Below are 18418 nucleotides of genomic sequence, written 5' to 3' on the forward strand. Positions count from 1 at the left end.
ATTTGTAAGTTGAAGTTCTTTAGTTTTTTTATTCAGAGCAGCAGCCAATTAGCCATGTTGTTTTCCAGGACTTCCTAGTCCTCTATTTCCCCCCAGAATTACCCAGAACAATCTTTGAATATGCTTAGCCCTGATTGGATTGCTCTCATTAAAATGAAAACGAAAACATTCTGTACAATTACTTCCGCAGATTTGTAGTTTTCTTAAATTCACTGATTGTTCTGAATCCTGCTCTGACCAGGTAGTCATTGTGGTCAAGGCTTGGTTGGACCATAAGAAGCAGAAAGTATTTTTCATGAAACAAAGATAATGGGAAATGGCAAAAATGATAAACTAGGACTCAGTCTATGTTTCCCTTACCAACTTTGGTAATGGCTGTACTCTCAGTAGTTCTGGCATGATTTGGGTCTGTGCCAAGTCCTTCCTGATTCTTCCTCTTTCTGTTTCCTGCTAAAATTCAGTGGAAAATAAAAACCAAGATCTAGACTGAAGGGATCTTCTTTTTAAATTTATCCTAAGCCATTATTTTTTCCTAGCTAGAAAAAACATACAGGGAGTCTTCGGTAGCTATATCCTTCACTACCTCATGAAATGAAAGTTAGCAAAGCAGGATGAAGAACCAGCAATATCAGGGTTATAACAGTCTGCCTTTTTCTTAGTTTAGGAAATTATTCAGAAAATTCTTTAGATATGCTCTAGAAATAGAGACTTGAATAGGCTTAAACTCATTTCCTAACAAATTTTGTGTGTGTGTGTGTGTGTGTGTGTGTGTGTGTGTGTGTGTGTGTATCCTGGCTCAAGCTGATGAAGGGAGGATAACTTGTGGCTCAGAAGGTTAATTCAACTGCCTAACATGCAGGAAGCCCAAGTTTGAAACCGAGTAAGGGTATGCCTAGCTGATGAAAGCTAAAAAGCTTGAAATAGATCTATACTAGTCTCCCTTTATTTCTTTATCAGCAAAATATAATATAATATAATATAATTATATATATATATATATATATATATGTAGGTCTTTGGTTATTCGGGTCTTCTCCCACGTAAAATTGGAAGTGTCTTGGCGACGTTTCGACGAAGTCTCATTCGTCATCTTCAGGCTGGTGTTCTCGGCTTCGTGCTTCCAGGAGCAATTCTGGAATTGCTTCGTGCTTCCATTTGCTCCTGGCAGCACGAAGCCGAGAACACCAGCCTGAAGATGACGAATGAGACTTCGTCGAAACGTCGCCAAGACACTTCCAATTTTACGTGGGAGAAGACCCGAATAACCAAAGACCTACATACAAACACCCGCGAAAACCTGAGAAAACATATATATGTATATATATATCTCACATATAATAAAGAGAAAGTCAAGCCTTTGTTTACTGTAGTTAGTGAAATATCATGATTAATTATGTTCAATTTTTTATGCAGCAAAAACTACCTGCAGGGTTTGATGCATGTTTAAACAGGTAAAAATTCACACAACACCGCTCTGAATCAGGTTAAGAAATAAGCTTGGTTTTAAAAGAAGAGCAAGGAAATGGGGATTTTTGGGGTTTGCTGTCCATTTTAACTGTTTTGAGGCCTGTGTTCTGAGAATGACAATGGTAGGTTCCTCAACAGAAATGCATCTGAAGTGTTGTATGGTAGAGTTTATATATGTTGCTGCAAATAGTGCTGCTACTTAGAGAACCAGGACTATTGATTTGTACATGCACACTGTTTTCTAGAGAGAGCTTGTGTATACATGTATTTCAATAATATTCTCTTTCAAATGTGGAGATTATTCAAGAAACTGTCTACCTTCAGAAACAAAACTATAAGCAATGTTGTGCTTGGTCTCTTCAAATGGAGGAATCGTCCTATTTTTAGCCCTCTATGCTTCACAACAAGAAAGAAGGCATTCAATAGGACAAAATATTTTTGGAAAGTGATTACAATGAGGAATGGTAGAGAATTAATTCTGTAGTGCTATTTTTATCTATTTAAACAAATCACTTTACAATTTCATTTTTTTAAAGTAAGAAGATAAAGACAATACCTCCAAAAATACATTAAATATCAATCTGCTCAAGAAATATATCCTGGTATGCAACGAGAACAGACTTTGTCTCTTACTCTTCTGTTTGTACTTTTAGAAAAAAAAGTTCTTTACTGAATTTAAATCAATTCTGAACACTTTTTTAATCATATTCTACTTAACATAATTCACATCATAAGAAATAAAACATTCATCTGTGACCTGTTTGTTTATTGCAGCACTTTCAGCTGATTCACCACTTCTGACATACTGTAATGATATAATAAGGAAGTCATGAGAATTATGGTGTGTTGGTAACTGTGTGAGAACCTGTATACCTAACTGTATTAGAAAATGTTTCCCATTTATCAAGTATAGTTTTAACATATTTATTATTAAGATGGCCACCAACCTAAATAAATCCTGCCTTAAGAATAGTCTATCTTTAGGTCCCTGGTGTTTTAAGATTTTTTTGTAAAATGAGGGATGAGGTGGGTGAGATGTCAATGCAAAGTGAGTGGGTTCATTTTATGTTAGAGGGCCCTTCTAAGATCTCTTGTTTTTTCTTGATTTGGTGGAATTGAACTTTAATATCCTGCTCATGAAGATAAGCATCAAATTTTTTGGTGTTAAAAAAAATTGGATGTATACCAGTTCTCCAGTTTCAACCAGATGACTACCTTATTAAAATTAATATTGAAATTTTGAAAATTAAAATTTCATTACAAATGTTGAAGAATATCATGTATCACTTGCATACCTACACTCTAAAATATTTTATGATTTTTTTTCCTTTCTGGAAAGGGGGGTTATTAATTTTTAAATAAAATTGTTTCAGAATTGCATTCTTTTGTCCCTCAATTACCAGATAAGTTACATGCTTTGAACTTTATTTTCATTAGCATCAGTAGCATTCACAGGACAGGGTTTTGTCAAAATTGGCAAGAAGACAGATACAATGTCGCAATCTCAGCCTTACCCATGTATATATGTATATATGTATGTATGTATGTATATATGTATGTATCTATGTATCTATATCTCTTGCATTCAAAGGAGAATGATATTTGCGTTGTGATGCTCTGTCCATCATCTTGTCAATTTTGTGTCCCCCACAAAATACCTTTCTTCTACATCCTTTTTTTTTTTTTGCCTTTGATAGTTTCTAAAATAATTTGGAGATGAACATATTCTTTCACTTGCCTGATAATCCAAAAATTACAAAGTTTTTTTTTCATCCTTGTACTTGGAGACAAATGTTTATTCTGGCTTTCTAAAAGGGATAATCTAAAAGAAAATGCTGCATTTCTTTGTCTTAAAAAAAGTGAAATCCGCTTTCAGGATTTTTGTACATTAGTATTTCTCTGGGGGGAAAAAGTATTGCTGATGAGGAAAAGGAAAGTGAAACTAGCATAAACTTAATTAAAATCATCATCATCATCAATCATCCTTCTCTCCCTCCAGAAATCTTCTTTATGTGTATCCACAGCGGTTGAATTTTGCAAACCGCTTGGCTTCAGGACGAAACATTACCATTAAGATTCAATATATGTGTGGAGAAAATCCTTCCTGTGCAATGCCGGTAAGAAAGTCCTTTGTTCTTTTGCCTGTTCAGTTTGTGCAGAATTATTCAGATCTGTTTTCCATACAAATTTCCCATACATTAGCTCTTCTCTGCAACAAATGCTTCCAATTATCTTGGGATAAAACCAAACTTTTCCAGATTGTTGACACTCATTCCACTTAGGAGATGTTTTTTTCAGCCTGGCAAGCATTAGCAAGGCCATGGAGATTTCTCTCTTGGCTGCATGGTGCAGTTCTGGAAGCAGGCATTTTATTTCCATAGGCTAAATTGCATTCTGGTGTTCAGAATTGTAATTGTGCAATGGGTGGTAGGCATATGGGGAGCAGACCCAAGCATTGTGGGGTCCTGGCAGGGGGAATACACGGGGGAAATGTTGCAGAGGCCATAACTTCAAAACGGGGTTGTATGTAGCTGTTGGAGATCCTGTTGCAACTTTGAATGGCCGTTAAGTAACCGGTCATATCTCAAGGACTACCTGTATGATAAAAAAATAAAAATTAGCTATGCTCTGATAATTCATCTGCTAAAGTATTATGTTGATCAATTTTGGTTATAATTTTCATTTAATAACTAGCTATAGAGTAAAATGCTCAATTTTATTTGATTGGAACTTTGTTTTACATACAAATAAACAAACATACATCCCAGGAGCTCTTCACCTTTATTTTAAAGCCAGGTTGACTAGCTTTTTGCCACTAACAGTTGAGATTTTGTGGCCAACTTTCAGTTGTAGGGTTGATGAAACATTGTGTCATCAGCCATTCAGTCATGTCCGACCCTCGGCCACTTTATGGAACAGCATTCTCTGTGCCCCTCTGTCCTCATTACTTCCTTCAGATGCACCATGGTCATCTCAGTGTCATCTTTTATAATGTCCAGTCAGCGGCTGCTAGACACTATAAAAGATGTATAAAAAATAAAAGATGTATATAAAAATTGGACACTTGACGGAGCAGGGGCAATACATACCTATTTCTTTCTAAGAAGATGGATATTGACTGCCAATTTAAAATCTGTTTTCCATGTCACCAGTTAAAGAAATGACAACATAACATATCTATTTTATGATTTTATATTTTAAAATAATGGCTGCATGACTTCAACGTTATCAGAAATAAAATCAATATTGCCAATTTCAAATAATTGGTATATTCTGCCTCCCTCCCCCAAAGTATCTTTGGATCATGGTAACTTTTTACTTTGCTTCGTTTAATGAATTATATTTTTCTGTCTAGGTCATATTTGGAAAATCTACAGGTCCAGAGTTCATACAAGAGATTTACACTCCTGTAACATATCATAACAAGTAAGGTCATTATTATTACCATCTGTATCCTTAGGTTCAAATATACACTATTTGCATAACAATGAATAGTTATAAATTCTGGGTATAAAAAGAGCTAAACCATTTTCATTAAAGGTGTTTATATTCAGTAATTAAAACAATTACTATGCATTTATTGTCTTGAAACAACAACAAAAAAAACGTGAACAAGGAATTAAAAAAAAAGTGAACAGTTAAGACATAGTGTTTCATGTTACTTAAGAGTAGCATTATAATCTATACAGTATAATCAGGAATTGACTATGGTTTCTTTTTGTCTCCCATATAAGTGTGAATTTCCTTAAGCACAATTTTACTTAACATTGGATGAAGTGATGTCAATTGTGGATAAGGCCAGAATTGTCCATTTTGGACATAAAAATGTAGGAATAATTTCCATGTTAATATCGTCATTAATTCAATGGTTAATTACTACTAAACCTGGCAGGACAAAATTTTGCTTCCCCATTATTGCAACATAAACGTATATTGGTTTTGATCTACTCCAGGGGTGTCAAACTCAAGGCCAGTGGGTTGGATCTGACCCACAGGGTGCTTAAATCTGGCCTGTGGGGCCAGCCTGGAAATATCAAAGGACTGGCCCGTGGTGCCTCTGCCAACCAAAACGGGCCGCAGGGAGGCCATGTGAGTACCCCACAGCCCGTTTTCAGCCTCCCCGGCCTCCTGCAGCACACTGCCGGCAAGGCCCTTGTGGGGCTTGTTTTTGGCCGGCAGAGTGCTGCTGAAGGCCGGGGAGGCAAAAAATGGGCCTTGTGGGGCCTCCACACAGACTGATTTCGGCCCGCAAAGTGCTGCAGGAGGACTGGATTGGACTGGATTACAATTATGTGGCCTCAAGTAAGTACCTGATCTGGATGGAAAGCAAGCAACATCCTATGTTAATACTACAGTTTAATGCCAGATTTTACATACTGTAGGTCCATTTAATCTACAATCAACAATCATTGACAGCCATTTCTATTTATTATCCTGGAAATTTACCTCTGCTGTTGGTATTATCATGTTATTTATGCTATTGTATTTTTATTATTAGTTGAATAATAAAAATACAATAGTATAAATAGCTTTTCTGCCTGGAAAAACAATTTACCATTAAACAATGGGGTATAAATTCAGAAATGAAAAGTTTAGTGGACTATGAAGAATAAGTAATAAATGTTTGCCAGTAATATCTGGTAGAAGAGATAGCAAAATGGTTATAGTAAAGAACTGTGGAAAGAAAGAAGAGAAGGGGAAAAAACGTATCTTGAGCCTATGTCACGTGCCCACCATGGACCCACCCCCCCGGCCACACACCAAACGCACACCGGCCCTCCAAGATCAAACACAACCCTGATGCGGGCCTCAATTAAATTGAGTGTGACACCCCTAGTCTACACTGATCAAAGAAATCACATTTTAATTATATTTATTGGTAAACAATGTTATATTTTGCATCTAAAAATATAGATTTCATTTTCTTCTGGACTTGTAGCAGCAATTCCTTGGTCTTTTCTTCAACTTCGGTTAGATCTATAAATTCTATTACACTTCCTATTTCTTTTTATTATTTATGATCTCTGTGACAGATTTATACTATCACAAATCTTATGATATGCTATACACTAAAACTAATAAATAGGTAAAGAAACTTGAAGTTCTTTAAAGAAGGCTGTATGTTTGCTACTTATATATCAATACAAGATATACATATACATGTAGATATCTTTTTGTTTTAAAAAATACAGGTGTCCTGATTTTTATGAAGAAGTGAAAATTAAACTCCCGGCTAAACTGACAGAAAAACACCATCTGCTGTTCACATTTTACCACATCAGCTGTCAGTCAAAGCAAGGAGCTTCTGTAGAAACTCTCCTGGGTTATTCAGTAAGTCCGTTTTGGTTCCTTGGAAAAAATGAATTTTTCATTGTTTCTGGCAACTGAAAATCCTGTAAAATTTCATTTGAATTTAGCTTGATTCCTGGTGAGTTCATGGACACATGCATGTAATTTTTCTTGGCAACAGTGTAAAAACTGACATTATTTTCTTGGCAAATGTACAAAAACAATTTGCCATTGCCTTTTTTCTAATCTAGCCTACTCCCTGGGGTTTTATGGTGTTACCCTCCAGGTGGCCCAATTCTACTTGACTTTTAGAACCAGACACAAACTTTGTGAAGCACTGTCACATGCTGAGGACCTTCTGTCCACTATACAGAAGCAAAATGTCAAAGAAGCAAGTGTGAAACATAAATTGTATTGTACTATTTACTCAATGTGCAAATTATTTGTAATTGTCAACAGAAGCAATCAATGGTTTGTCACTTGTGTTGCATATTTCTTGCACAAACCTGTAATTCTTTTTTTTATTGAAAAAGTTTTTCAAATACAGATTTTTCCCCCTTTCCCCCCTCCTCCTCCCTAACCCCCCTCCCCCTCCACTCCCCCCATGGCTTCTCCAAAATAAGATCCAAATTGATATCACATTATATAATACTTTACTTTACCATCCTTTTACACCACCCCCCATATGCTAACCATTTCTTTCTAACATTATTATTATATCCCCCCTATACTATACATTTCAGAACAACATTCAGCTGTAAAATTATATAATAAATCCTAATTTGGCGTTTATTCAATTCATAATCTACCCATTTCCTCCACCCACATACATATATCTCTCAATTCAAATCTTTTACGTATATTAATATCTGAACATAACATCCCTTTTCCTAAACTAAACAATCAGTAACCTAACCTATCTCCACCCACTTTCCTACAGGTGTACCATACATAATATTTTTAATATCTTTGTTCTTCTGCCCACACCACTAAAAGATATTTCCATATATAAATAAAATCCTCAAATGACTTTAAATTTTTAATCCATATAGAATCTTCTGTAATGTCTTTCAACTAGATTATTAATTCCATCGCCCGTGTTAGGGTAACATCAAGTTCTGCTTCCAACAGTATATTCAGTATCTTCAATTACCATCTGCCCCCATCAATAATAAATGTTTCTGTATATAAAAAACCACCCGAGTGACTTTATATTTATATTCCATATAGTATCTTCTGTAATGTCTTTTGTCTAGATTATTAATTCCAACCACCACGTTAGGGTAACAACCAGATCTTCTGCATGCCCCAATTCCATAGTTCTCTTGCCTTATAACTCAACATATACGTAATCCATTTTCCAAAGAATCCAAAATAGAAAGTTCCAATCCGCTCAATCAAAGGCCATCTTCCACATCCCAAAAACACCAGCACTGCAGAGATCTGTTATTCTTCTCAAAATAGTATAAGTCTGTAATTTGCCTCAGTTATATTTTCATGTATCAGCCTTCTATAAATCCCGCTTATTATATTTAATTGTCTCTTAAGTAACTGGCATTAGTCTGTTGGCTAAAGAAAAAGAAAAAAAAAGGTTTTTGTTTAGTTTAAATTTTTTTAGTTTTGTAGAACCTGCTTCTTTTTTTCTTAACGTGTTGTGATTTAGATCTCCATCCTGGTTGCCTTTCTTGGACTTGTATATCAGCTGATTGAGTTACATGCTGGTCTGTAACTTGATAAGACCTCAAATCGAAATCCAAAGCCGCCTCTCTTATATTTATAAGTGATCCAGCTATAGCCTCTGGAGGAGAATCCAGAAGCGGCTCATCTAAAAAGGCCTCTGTAACTTATTGTTTTTCCATTACCTCCATCTCCATCTGCTTAGCCTGAGTTTCAATCTCTTGTTCATTTTGCTTTTCTTTATCCCCCTCCTGTGTTCCTAACACTGATGACATACGTGGAGATGTTAGGTCCATTTTAAAAACCTTGTAGTAAAATTCTTCTGCTTTTTCAACAGTATTTAGTTGATATCTTTCTCCTTGATATCTCAATATTATACCAACTGGAGCATCCCACCTAAATGGGATGTTTTGTTTCTTTAGCTCAGTCACCAAAAATCCAAAGTCCTTTCTATCTTTTAACATCTTGGACGGCAGCTCTTTATATATCCAAATCTTCCTTCAATTCATTTCTAGAGTGGAGTTAAAACACTTTTGCACAATATCATTTCTTATTCCTTTATCAGTAAAGTAAATCACCACATCTCTAGGCAACTGCCTTTGCTTTGCCGCCCAAGAATTTGCTCTGTAGGCCTTATCAATCTTACAGGATACCTCTTCAGGACTAACCTTTAAAATCACAGCCAGAATTTCAGCAGACATCTTTCTCAAGTCTTCTCTGTTATTTTCCTGTATTCCCCTGATTCTGACCGCAAATTCCATGGTTCTAAATTGCATCATTGTGACTTCATTTTCAATCCTTTGTTTTATATTATCTGCATTGTAAGTCTTATGATCAGCTTCCTTTATTTTAGACTCTACTTCTGAACTATTTTCTTGAATCATTGTCAAGTCATTTTCAATTCTTTGTATTTTATAATCCAAATTATGAATCTTATAATCAGCTTCCTTCATTTTAGACTCTATTTCTAAGTTGATATCTTTATCCATCTTTATAATTATTTCTGAAAAACTTTTCAAAGCTGTTACAATATATCGTTTCAGGTTATCATACTTTTGTTGTACCAACTCTTTAATTTCCTGTCTAAATTTTTCAAGGTTCTGGTTCACAATCTCATCATGTCTTGCCATCTCCTCCAAAACAAATTCCTTTAGGTCTTTAAAACCATTCTTCTGCATCTGCAAGCTCAAAACTTGTTCATGTGATTTGTAAATGAGGGAGCCCCCCCCCACAGCTTTGTTGTCTGGCTTTGTCAGTTTTAACGCCATCCTGCCACACAAACAGTTTTTTTTCCTTTTAAAGAAAAAGACTTCTCTCCAGACAATATCAATATCAAGTCTCTAAGAAGGAAGAAGCATGAAATAAGAATTTTTCTCTTCACTTCTAGCCAGCGCTATTGTTTCAGATACTTCGTAACGTATTAAACTATTCAAACGGAAGGACTTTTGCTTTCAGCTTTCTTCTCAAGTCTCAGCCAGTCGCCATTTTAAACTTTCTTTTTTTCCCCTTTCACTCTTTCTTCACTTTTAAAATCAGTCTTAGGGTTGTTAGAAATACTTGCAATTTAGAGACCCAGATCCGGATTTCATCCTGCTTGTTCAAACAATCTGTTAGTTTTCGTTAGTTGGGTTGGTCCCATCGCCTGGCTCTGCAAAGCGCAGAGTTTTCCCGAAGCCCGGAGCAGCGACGAGCAAAAATAGGGAGCCTCATCCTGCTTCCTCCCCAAGAGTAAAAAAAGAACTCTGGGGACTTCGCAGAGGGCTCTACCTGCCCTCGCCGGCTCTATCTCACGTTTCCTTAAGGAAACAGAGTTTTTCGAGCCGCCTTTCAGCTGTAAAGGCGGCTCTTTACGGCCGATGGGGCTGGCGGTCTCAAAAGACCGTCTAATGGCGACGGAAGCCAAACCGGAAGCCCACAAACCTGTAATTCTTATTTATTTGACAAAGTAACACTTTACACAGTTTGCAGGTATCTGTTTAATATTTATGGATCTCTATTGCACATTGACAAGTGTCAGTGAGGTAACCTTTTGCACAGCTTTGTATCACCTTAAGGACTAACAAATGTATTACTGCAAAAGCGTTAGTGGTTCATAGTTCACTTCATCTAATACCTATAAGGGCTTTCTTGTATAATGTATGCCTTCTGAGTATTGCATGTGGTGTTTCATGGATGCTTCACATCACAGCAAACATCTATATGAAATACCACGTTTTGTGTGTCAGTCAAGGTTTTATGCAGGAATTTTAACCTAAATTCTGTTTGAAGTTACTTATTTTGTCACAGATCACCTATATATCTCATAGTTTGCATCATATAGAACATCCATGGGATGTACTGGATATCATATACATTTATTATCTGCATGATGTACATCTCTGCCACTCAGGCTAGGCATGGACTAGATGAGGGAAAGTGAACACTCTGGTACAAAAGCATATAACTGGTCCATGGGATCTTCTCCATACATTATACTGGATTCTTGAAAAGTTTTGTGATTTGGGGTGGGAGAGGATTTTCAGAAAATCAATAGTTTTACAGTTTGGAGGCAGAAATGTCAGTAATTGCATTTGAATGCCAATAATGAAACTGATAGACAGTAAAGGTCTTGCAAGAACAAATGTGGAAAGAAACAGATTTCAGTTGATTTCTAATCCATTTTCTTGGAATGAAATTAAGCCTTATCAATCGTTCATGCAGTAATGATATAACTCTTTCTCTCGTCATCTGTTTCAGTGGCTACCAATTCTGTTAAATGATCGGCTCCAAACAGGACATTATTGCCTGCCTGTTGCTTTGGATAAACTGCCTGCCAACTATTCAATGCACTCAGCAGAGGTAATGAGGAAAAGCACCAAGAATCATTTTGCCTATGGAAAAGGACACAGTTAACATTTTTCTCCTAATATTATAACATTTGCCTTCCTTAAATGGAAGTACATATACAGAGACATGTGATTTAAAAACACAGATACATTGTATAATAATGGTTCTCAATGATTTTTGTCTTAAAATCTGTGTATATTTTTAAAAATGATTGAGGACTTTTTAAATGGATTTAAACTATCAATATTTACTATATAGAAATTAAAATTGAGAATTTTGAAAATATGTCTTTGTTTTTGATACAATCACCATCCTGGGGGCCCCCAGACTACATATGTTAAAAACTGCTGTCTCATAATATTTAAACAACATAGAATTATTGGAATAGAATTTGATTCTGTAATGTGAAATGTGAACAATTTTATTTCCAGCCATTGTAAATTCCAATAATGAACTGGGTATTTATTTTGAATAAAACACATCAAAAGTTTTAGTGGTAATTCTCCATTTGCCTCATTTGGTTACATGTTAGATATTTTTGAATTATTCATTTGTTCCTTTAGGCTGGTGCACTAGCCACAGATCATTATAATAAGGAAGAATGATGGAAATTTACTTATTTTGAGAGACGAATATTTTGAAAGGGTGCCATATTGAGGAAGATGCCATAACTGTATGAATGTAATAGCCTGGAAATGTTCTGAGTTGAAGTCGCAGCTGTTAAAATGTTAACTATAAATATTTTGTGTTCAGTGCAAAAAGACTCGACACCAAGTAAACATAAATGTGAATTCATTGCCTTTTCTATTGTCACCACATACATTTTGACCACCAATTTTGTTTTCCATATAGAAAGTTCCTCCACAATCTCCTCCTATTAAATGGGTGGAAGGACACAAGGGAGTGTTTAACGTGGAAGTTCAAGGTATATCATCAGTTCATACCCAGGTAAGAAATTGGGGGAGGGGGTTTCCATTCATGCAAAAATTAATCTGTTTTCTTTTTCAAATTCATTCTTTAAGTTCAATTACTGATCTTTAAAACATCAAATTTCATAAAACTGAGGTTATCAAATTTAGAAAGTAGATTAACCATTGTCTTTCTAGTTAAACTGCAAAAAAGTTGAGCTAGAAAGAGAATATATCTTGTATAAATGTATAATTTCATGATTCTTTTAGGTTAGAGTATATTTATGCTGCATATCAAATTGAGCAATCAGAGCAACCTTCTAGGTAAAAGCGGTTTCATAGCTTTTAATTAAATTCACATATTAAAAAAGTAGAAGCAAATGTCCAGTATGCCTGGTACCTAAGTGGTCTAAACAGGCAGCAAAGATTTATGCCCCTCTTTGGCAGCTGCTTCATAGGTTTAAAATGATTTATTTCAATGACTAAATGACTGGGACTAATATTAGTTATGCCAGAGTTATGTCAGAGCTAAAACAATTTTTTCTAATTTTGTTCAACTTGAAAATGATTTTTTTTCTCATGGGCATTTTTTCTCTTTGAAACATTCCTTTCTGTATCTCTTCTGTATCTCTTGCTTAAGAAAAATACTGATTATTCACAGTTTAGTAGCATTTATTGATATGCTGTATATATGTATATATGAAAATCAGCTTGCAAGTTGATTTGGAGAGGCAGAGTTTTTGCAAAAAGGAGTAATAATATTGGCCTTCAAATGTTGACATTATTTCACATTTTGAAATAAAGCATCTTTTTAAAAAATCACACAAGTTTAGTGAGATGAATCATAATAGTTTTGGATTTTTAAAATATTGTTAATTAAAAGACATTAACTCTTAGACTAGCTACATCAAGATTGGGAAGACTTTAAAACTTGGTTTCTGCAAGACCTGGATTGGTTTTGAAGATTTAAACTGTTTTAACTATGCATTTAACTGAAAAAATAGAAAAAATACATGTTTCCTTTTTCCACTGTGATAAATATGTGACAGGAGCAATTCAAGCTCTATAATAAGCTTACGCATCATTCATACTTTTGGGGGGTTGTGTTTATAGGACAATCACCTGGAGAAATTCTTCATCCTGTGCCATGCACTTGAATGCCAAGTTACTTTCCCCATCCGAGTGTTGAATGAGAAAATCTCAGAAGGCAGTCTGGAACATGAACTGAAACTCAGCATTATTTGCTTGAATTCTTCCCGCCTTGAGCCTCTGGTGCACTTTTTACACTTGGTGTTGGATAAACTGTTCCAGTTGTCTGTCCAGCCCATGCTTATAGCTGGCCAGACAGGTATGAAACATTTTAAACAATGTTTTAAAAAATATTAAAGCGTTCTTTTTCAGATCAAGCAAACAAACTATTCAGCTGTCTCATAGAAATCAGAAATTGAAACTTTATAAAAAGTTTTCCTGGATTGATAGACCCTTTCTGCCACACCAGAGATAATTTTGCTTTTTTATATGCAGATTTCATGAATAAAGTCATTGCTTTGAATACAGATTCAGGCTGAGTAGACTGATCAGTGGATCTACCTTAAGTCTGACTGAATCTGAATTTAATGAATGAGTTATACATATTGAGTTTTGGCTCTGTTTTCCATTCATTCCATCTTGAGGAATACCCTATTAAGGCATTTTTAATGATCTGGACATTTTTAAAAACTGCTATTTTATTTAAGTACTATGTGGCTTTGAAGTGTATATGTTTTACGTATTCATTAATTTTAAATATGGATTGGAGTACTTTATTCTCAAATCATTTTACATTTCCCAGTGCCAAATTGTGATGAAATAAGTTGAAATTCAGAAATGTTCTTAGAAAATCTACAAAAATGAGTCATGTTTACATATAAACTCAATCCGGAAAATTATTTTGTTGTTTCCAGCAAACTTCTCCCAGTTTGCCTTTGAGTCGGTGGTGGCAATAGTGAATAGTCTCCACAACAGTAAAGATCTGAGCCAGGACCAACATGGGCGAAACTGTCTCCTAGCATCATACGTGTATTATGTGTTCCGTCTTCCTGAAGTTCAGAGAGATTTTATCAAACTAGGTATGGTTGCAATCTCTTGTTATTTATAGTTACAAGTATAAAATTGGTGCTTATTTACACTTATTTACAGGTGGAGTTTATGAATATTTTCTCAGATTAAGCTCCAGTGGATTCCATAAGGCTTGCACCAAATTCTGTAAGATTCATTTCAAGTGAAAACAATCAAGATAGCAAAACTATAGGATATTCAGCACACCTGGCTTAGCCAGCCTCCCCCTATCAAGTGTATTTTATGCTGCCCTTACTCTGATTTGAAAAACTCTGTGCAAAACACCATCTGGTGAGGTCTGTGGCAGGGGTGAAATATAAAATTTGTTGCTACCGGTTCTGTGGGCGTGGCTTGGTGGGGGGGTTTAATGTGACACGTGGGCGTGGCCAACTTTTTTTTTTTTATCTTTTCAAAGCATTTTTTCTAATGCTTTGAAAATCCTCTGCCAATCAGGCAACTCAGCTGGGAGTTGCCAGAGACTTTTCAAAGCATTTTTTTTACCACCTCTTCGGCCAAGAGGTTGCAGAAAAAAATGCTTTGAAAAGCCTCTGATGATCCCAGCTGAGCCGCGCGATCATCAGAGGCTTTTTTTTTTACTTTTAAAAGCATTTTTTCTTCGGAAGAGGTTGTAGAAAAAATGCTTTTAAAAGTAAAAAAAAAAAACCCTCTGATGATCGTGCGGCTCAGCTGGGCATGAGGGGGGGGCGCAGGGATTTTTGCTACTGGTTCTCCGAAACACCTGCCACCATCACTACCAGATCGGGTGATCGGGCATTTCACCCCTGGTCTGTGGCTTAGAAAGACATCAGATACCAGAAAGAGGAGAAAGGAGTGTCAGAGAATGGGGATCTCCATCTACCTTTAGCTTTACCCCCAAACATTATTTGCAACAGTCAAACTTGCAGTGGATTAGTAATTGAGGATATGGTATCCTTGATTTTTTTAAAAAAACTTGCCAATTATCCTGTGGTGACCAGGCAAACAAACATTGTCGTGAATATCTTGCATGATACCATTTTTAACCAAGGAATTTAAGTCAAATTGTTGCAGATTATTTAATTTGCCACATGCTCAGCATAGCATTTACTATTTAGGTAGAGGAAAACATATCACAAGTACAAACTTGTGAAAGACTATGTTCTCTGCCAAGAATTCATCTTCTTTTGGGTGAACTACAATTCACAGTCTCCATGTAAGTCCTGTATCTTGCAGGAAATAGTTCTCACAATGTCAAAAATAAAAGCCTTAAACCTGACTAGACTTCTCCAAACAAGAATCAGGTGAAAATTGTTTCTTCTAACCATAGAGAGTAGCTTCTAGCAGAGCCATAAACGGGGATCAGCAGGGCCACAATGGGAGGCAGAACTGCAGATTGATCCTCTTCACATGCATCAATAAGGGGGTTGTTATAAGGGGGTGAGGTTGGATCCATCATTTTAGTCCTCTTGACCCCCTATTGCAGACATGCCTTGCTTCAAGCCTGTGTAAGAAATTAAACCTTGATTTCACTGTAATTAGTGCTTGGATTTGGTTGCAATCAAGAAGATAGGATTAGCAGACATTATGCAGTGGTGCTAATCTCTGATTGTGAGCAGAATAAACTTCAGGAAGGACAATTGTTGCTATGTTTTGGCCAGATAAGGCCATTATTGTCAGTCATTTCTATAATCTTTGCTGACTAAGATATGGGATTGCATATCTGAACTGTGAAAAAGAAAGCCCTGTTTGTAATTGATTGAAGTAAGCAATGCAAAAAAATAAAATAAAAAATAAAAACTTTTTTATTTTTAATTTTTGAATACAAGATTTTTCTTTCCTTGAAGAAAGAAGAACATTTTCTCATTGAAAATGTTTATAACTTTTTAAATTGGAAAAAATTCATAGTGCTTGCATTTTAACTCAACTTAGAGAAAGAATTTTTACTTGTTTATGGACCCTATATAAACTGAATCTGGCTAATCTTTCAACTCGATTGTTGTAATGTTGCTGTTACTTCTGCAAAAATATTCAAATGATTGTGAGAAGAGGGCCTTGTGCTGAAATATAGGATGATGGATTTGCTCAGGAGCAGAAACGTATTCGCTTAGAGGGATAGGATAGGAGGGAACATTTCCCTGTACAAAAAAGGGCAAAATTATCACTTTTGGGATCCAGCAATGTCATAGCATGTTTTTTTAAAAAAAAATACCAATGGGCAGCATAATGTTTTTTTCTTGGCAGGTACAAGTGGAAGCACAAATCTTCCTGAATCTCGTTATTACACATATGGCCGTACGGCTGCTGTCTCAGTGGGATCTCGACTTTTGCAGAGTCGGACAACAAGCTGTAGCAATCCAGATATTGCTGGGATCCAGAATGTTCCTGATGAAGAAGTGAAAAGCATCATGTCCTCAAAGGTAAGAGTGGAGCATTCAATTCTAGACTGCTAAAATTACCGTAAGGTTGTTGATGTAATAAAACCTCAAATGTTTGGACTTCTGTTTGGTGAAGCTTGGATGCAATGGACAAAATCTTACGTTGGACTTTACCCCCAAATAATAGAAAAGCCTATTGTTTGGTGTCTCGGTCTGAATTCTTTTCACAAATGTGTGGAATTTATATAAATTCCATATACATTTTATATCAAATATGTACATTCATATATTTATGTAAGTTAAATACTATACATATTCATGTATATGAATATGAATTCATATTCAGTGGACAGTGGGCTTTAATAGCAATAACACGTAGACTTGTATACAGCTTCATAGTGCTTTACAGCAGTTTACAATGGCAGCATATTGCCCCCAGCACTCTGGGTTCCAATTTTACAGTCCTTGGAAGATGGAATGCTGAGTCAACTTTGAACTGGTCAGGATCAAACTCCTGACTGTGGGCAGAGTTAGTCTGCAATTCTGCATTCTAATCACTGCACCACCATAGCTCATTTAATGGAAACCCCTCCATTTCTGTTAAATTCACATTTTATGCAAATATTTTTCTTTCTTGCATCTCGATCGAAATTATCTGACCAGTATATGACAAGCACCAGAACTCATCCATGAGCTCTACATGTAACATAAATGGTTTTGGGTAGCAGAGGAGCTAGAATCTATATATATAAAAGTGAAATACCACTCACGCATCATCACAAAATCTCCAGAAGAGAAGGGAATAGGATAGGGGAGGCTTCTGTGGGGCAAGCCTGAGGGAGAGAGTGGGATAGGATAGGATAGGATAGGATAGGATAGGATAGGATAGGATAGGATAGGATAGGATAGGATAGGATAGGATAGGATAGGATGATAGGATAGGATAGGATAGGATAGGATAGGATAGGGTAGGGTAGGATAGGATAGGATAGGATAGGATAGGATAGGATAGGATAGGATAGGATAGGATAGGATAGGCTTCTGTGGAGCAAGCCTGAGGGAGAGAAGGGGATAGGATAGGATACGCTTCTGTGGGGCAAGGCTGAAGAAGAGAAGGAAGGCCGAACATAACTACTCATTCATTTTCAAGCTGTAAGTGTCGATTTATCAAGCCCGATCACATAGTTTTGTAGTGAAGCACGGGTATTCAGCTAGTCATTTCTATATGTGGTGGTCAGTTCATTTTTAAAAATGCTGGTAATATTTTTATCTGTAAAAGATAAAAAAATGAAGATAAGGAGAAGAAATTGAGATTAAATCTAAAGATTAGCAATCTTACAAAATAATGAGAAAGAAAAGAGTACAGTTAGAAGGTTGTATTATTGTATCTGAACATTAGCTTTCAACTACTACACTGTTAAAATTATTTTAATCCAATGAGTTATCTGGGGTGCAAATTACATACAATGAAATACACTTGCCCTTTAAGTGCATTGAAAAATAACTGCTCTGGGTATTAATCATGGTTCTGATTCTCATTTAACATTCTTAATATAAAAAGAGCTTTTCTCTATCCTTGTGCTAGAAAAGAAATGTTTGTTTTTCTTCCATTTTTATTGCAATGTAAACAGTGTTTGAATAGGTATTTATTTATTAATCAATTTATTAATCAAATTTCTATACCGCCCTACTCCTGAAGGACTCAGGGCGGTGAACAGCCAAGATAAAATACAGATAATACAAATATTAAAAATCCCTTAAAATTATTAAATATTTTGGCCGAAACACAGATTAAAACAC

At 35.7% G+C, this 18418-nt stretch overlaps 1 protein-coding gene across 6 annotated transcripts in view; it reads left to right on the forward strand.

Moving 5' to 3' along the window:
• The window catches only part of DOCK8 (dedicator of cytokinesis 8), a 92360-nt gene that overhangs the window by 31629 nt on the left and 42313 nt on the right, over window positions 1-18418 (forward strand). For all 6 annotated transcript variants that reach the window (XM_034410291.3, XM_034410292.3, XM_034410293.3 and 3 more), the window contains exons 15-22: window positions 3467-3584; window positions 4823-4893; window positions 6660-6798; window positions 11170-11271; window positions 12112-12207; window positions 13281-13515; window positions 14111-14275; window positions 16485-16660. In XM_034410291.3, the coding sequence (XP_034266182.2) occupies window positions 3467-3584; window positions 4823-4893; window positions 6660-6798; window positions 11170-11271; window positions 12112-12207; window positions 13281-13515; window positions 14111-14275; window positions 16485-16660 (1102 nt within the window). The remainder of the gene's footprint in view (window positions 1-3466; window positions 3585-4822; window positions 4894-6659; window positions 6799-11169; window positions 11272-12111; window positions 12208-13280; window positions 13516-14110; window positions 14276-16484; window positions 16661-18418) is intronic.

The sequence above is a fragment of the Pantherophis guttatus genome, chromosome 2 (genome assembly GCF_059756535.1).
Source record: "Pantherophis guttatus breed Tessera chromosome 2, ASM5975653v1, whole genome shotgun sequence".
NCBI classification, from domain to species: Eukaryota; Metazoa; Chordata; class Lepidosauria; order Squamata; family Colubridae; genus Pantherophis; species Pantherophis guttatus.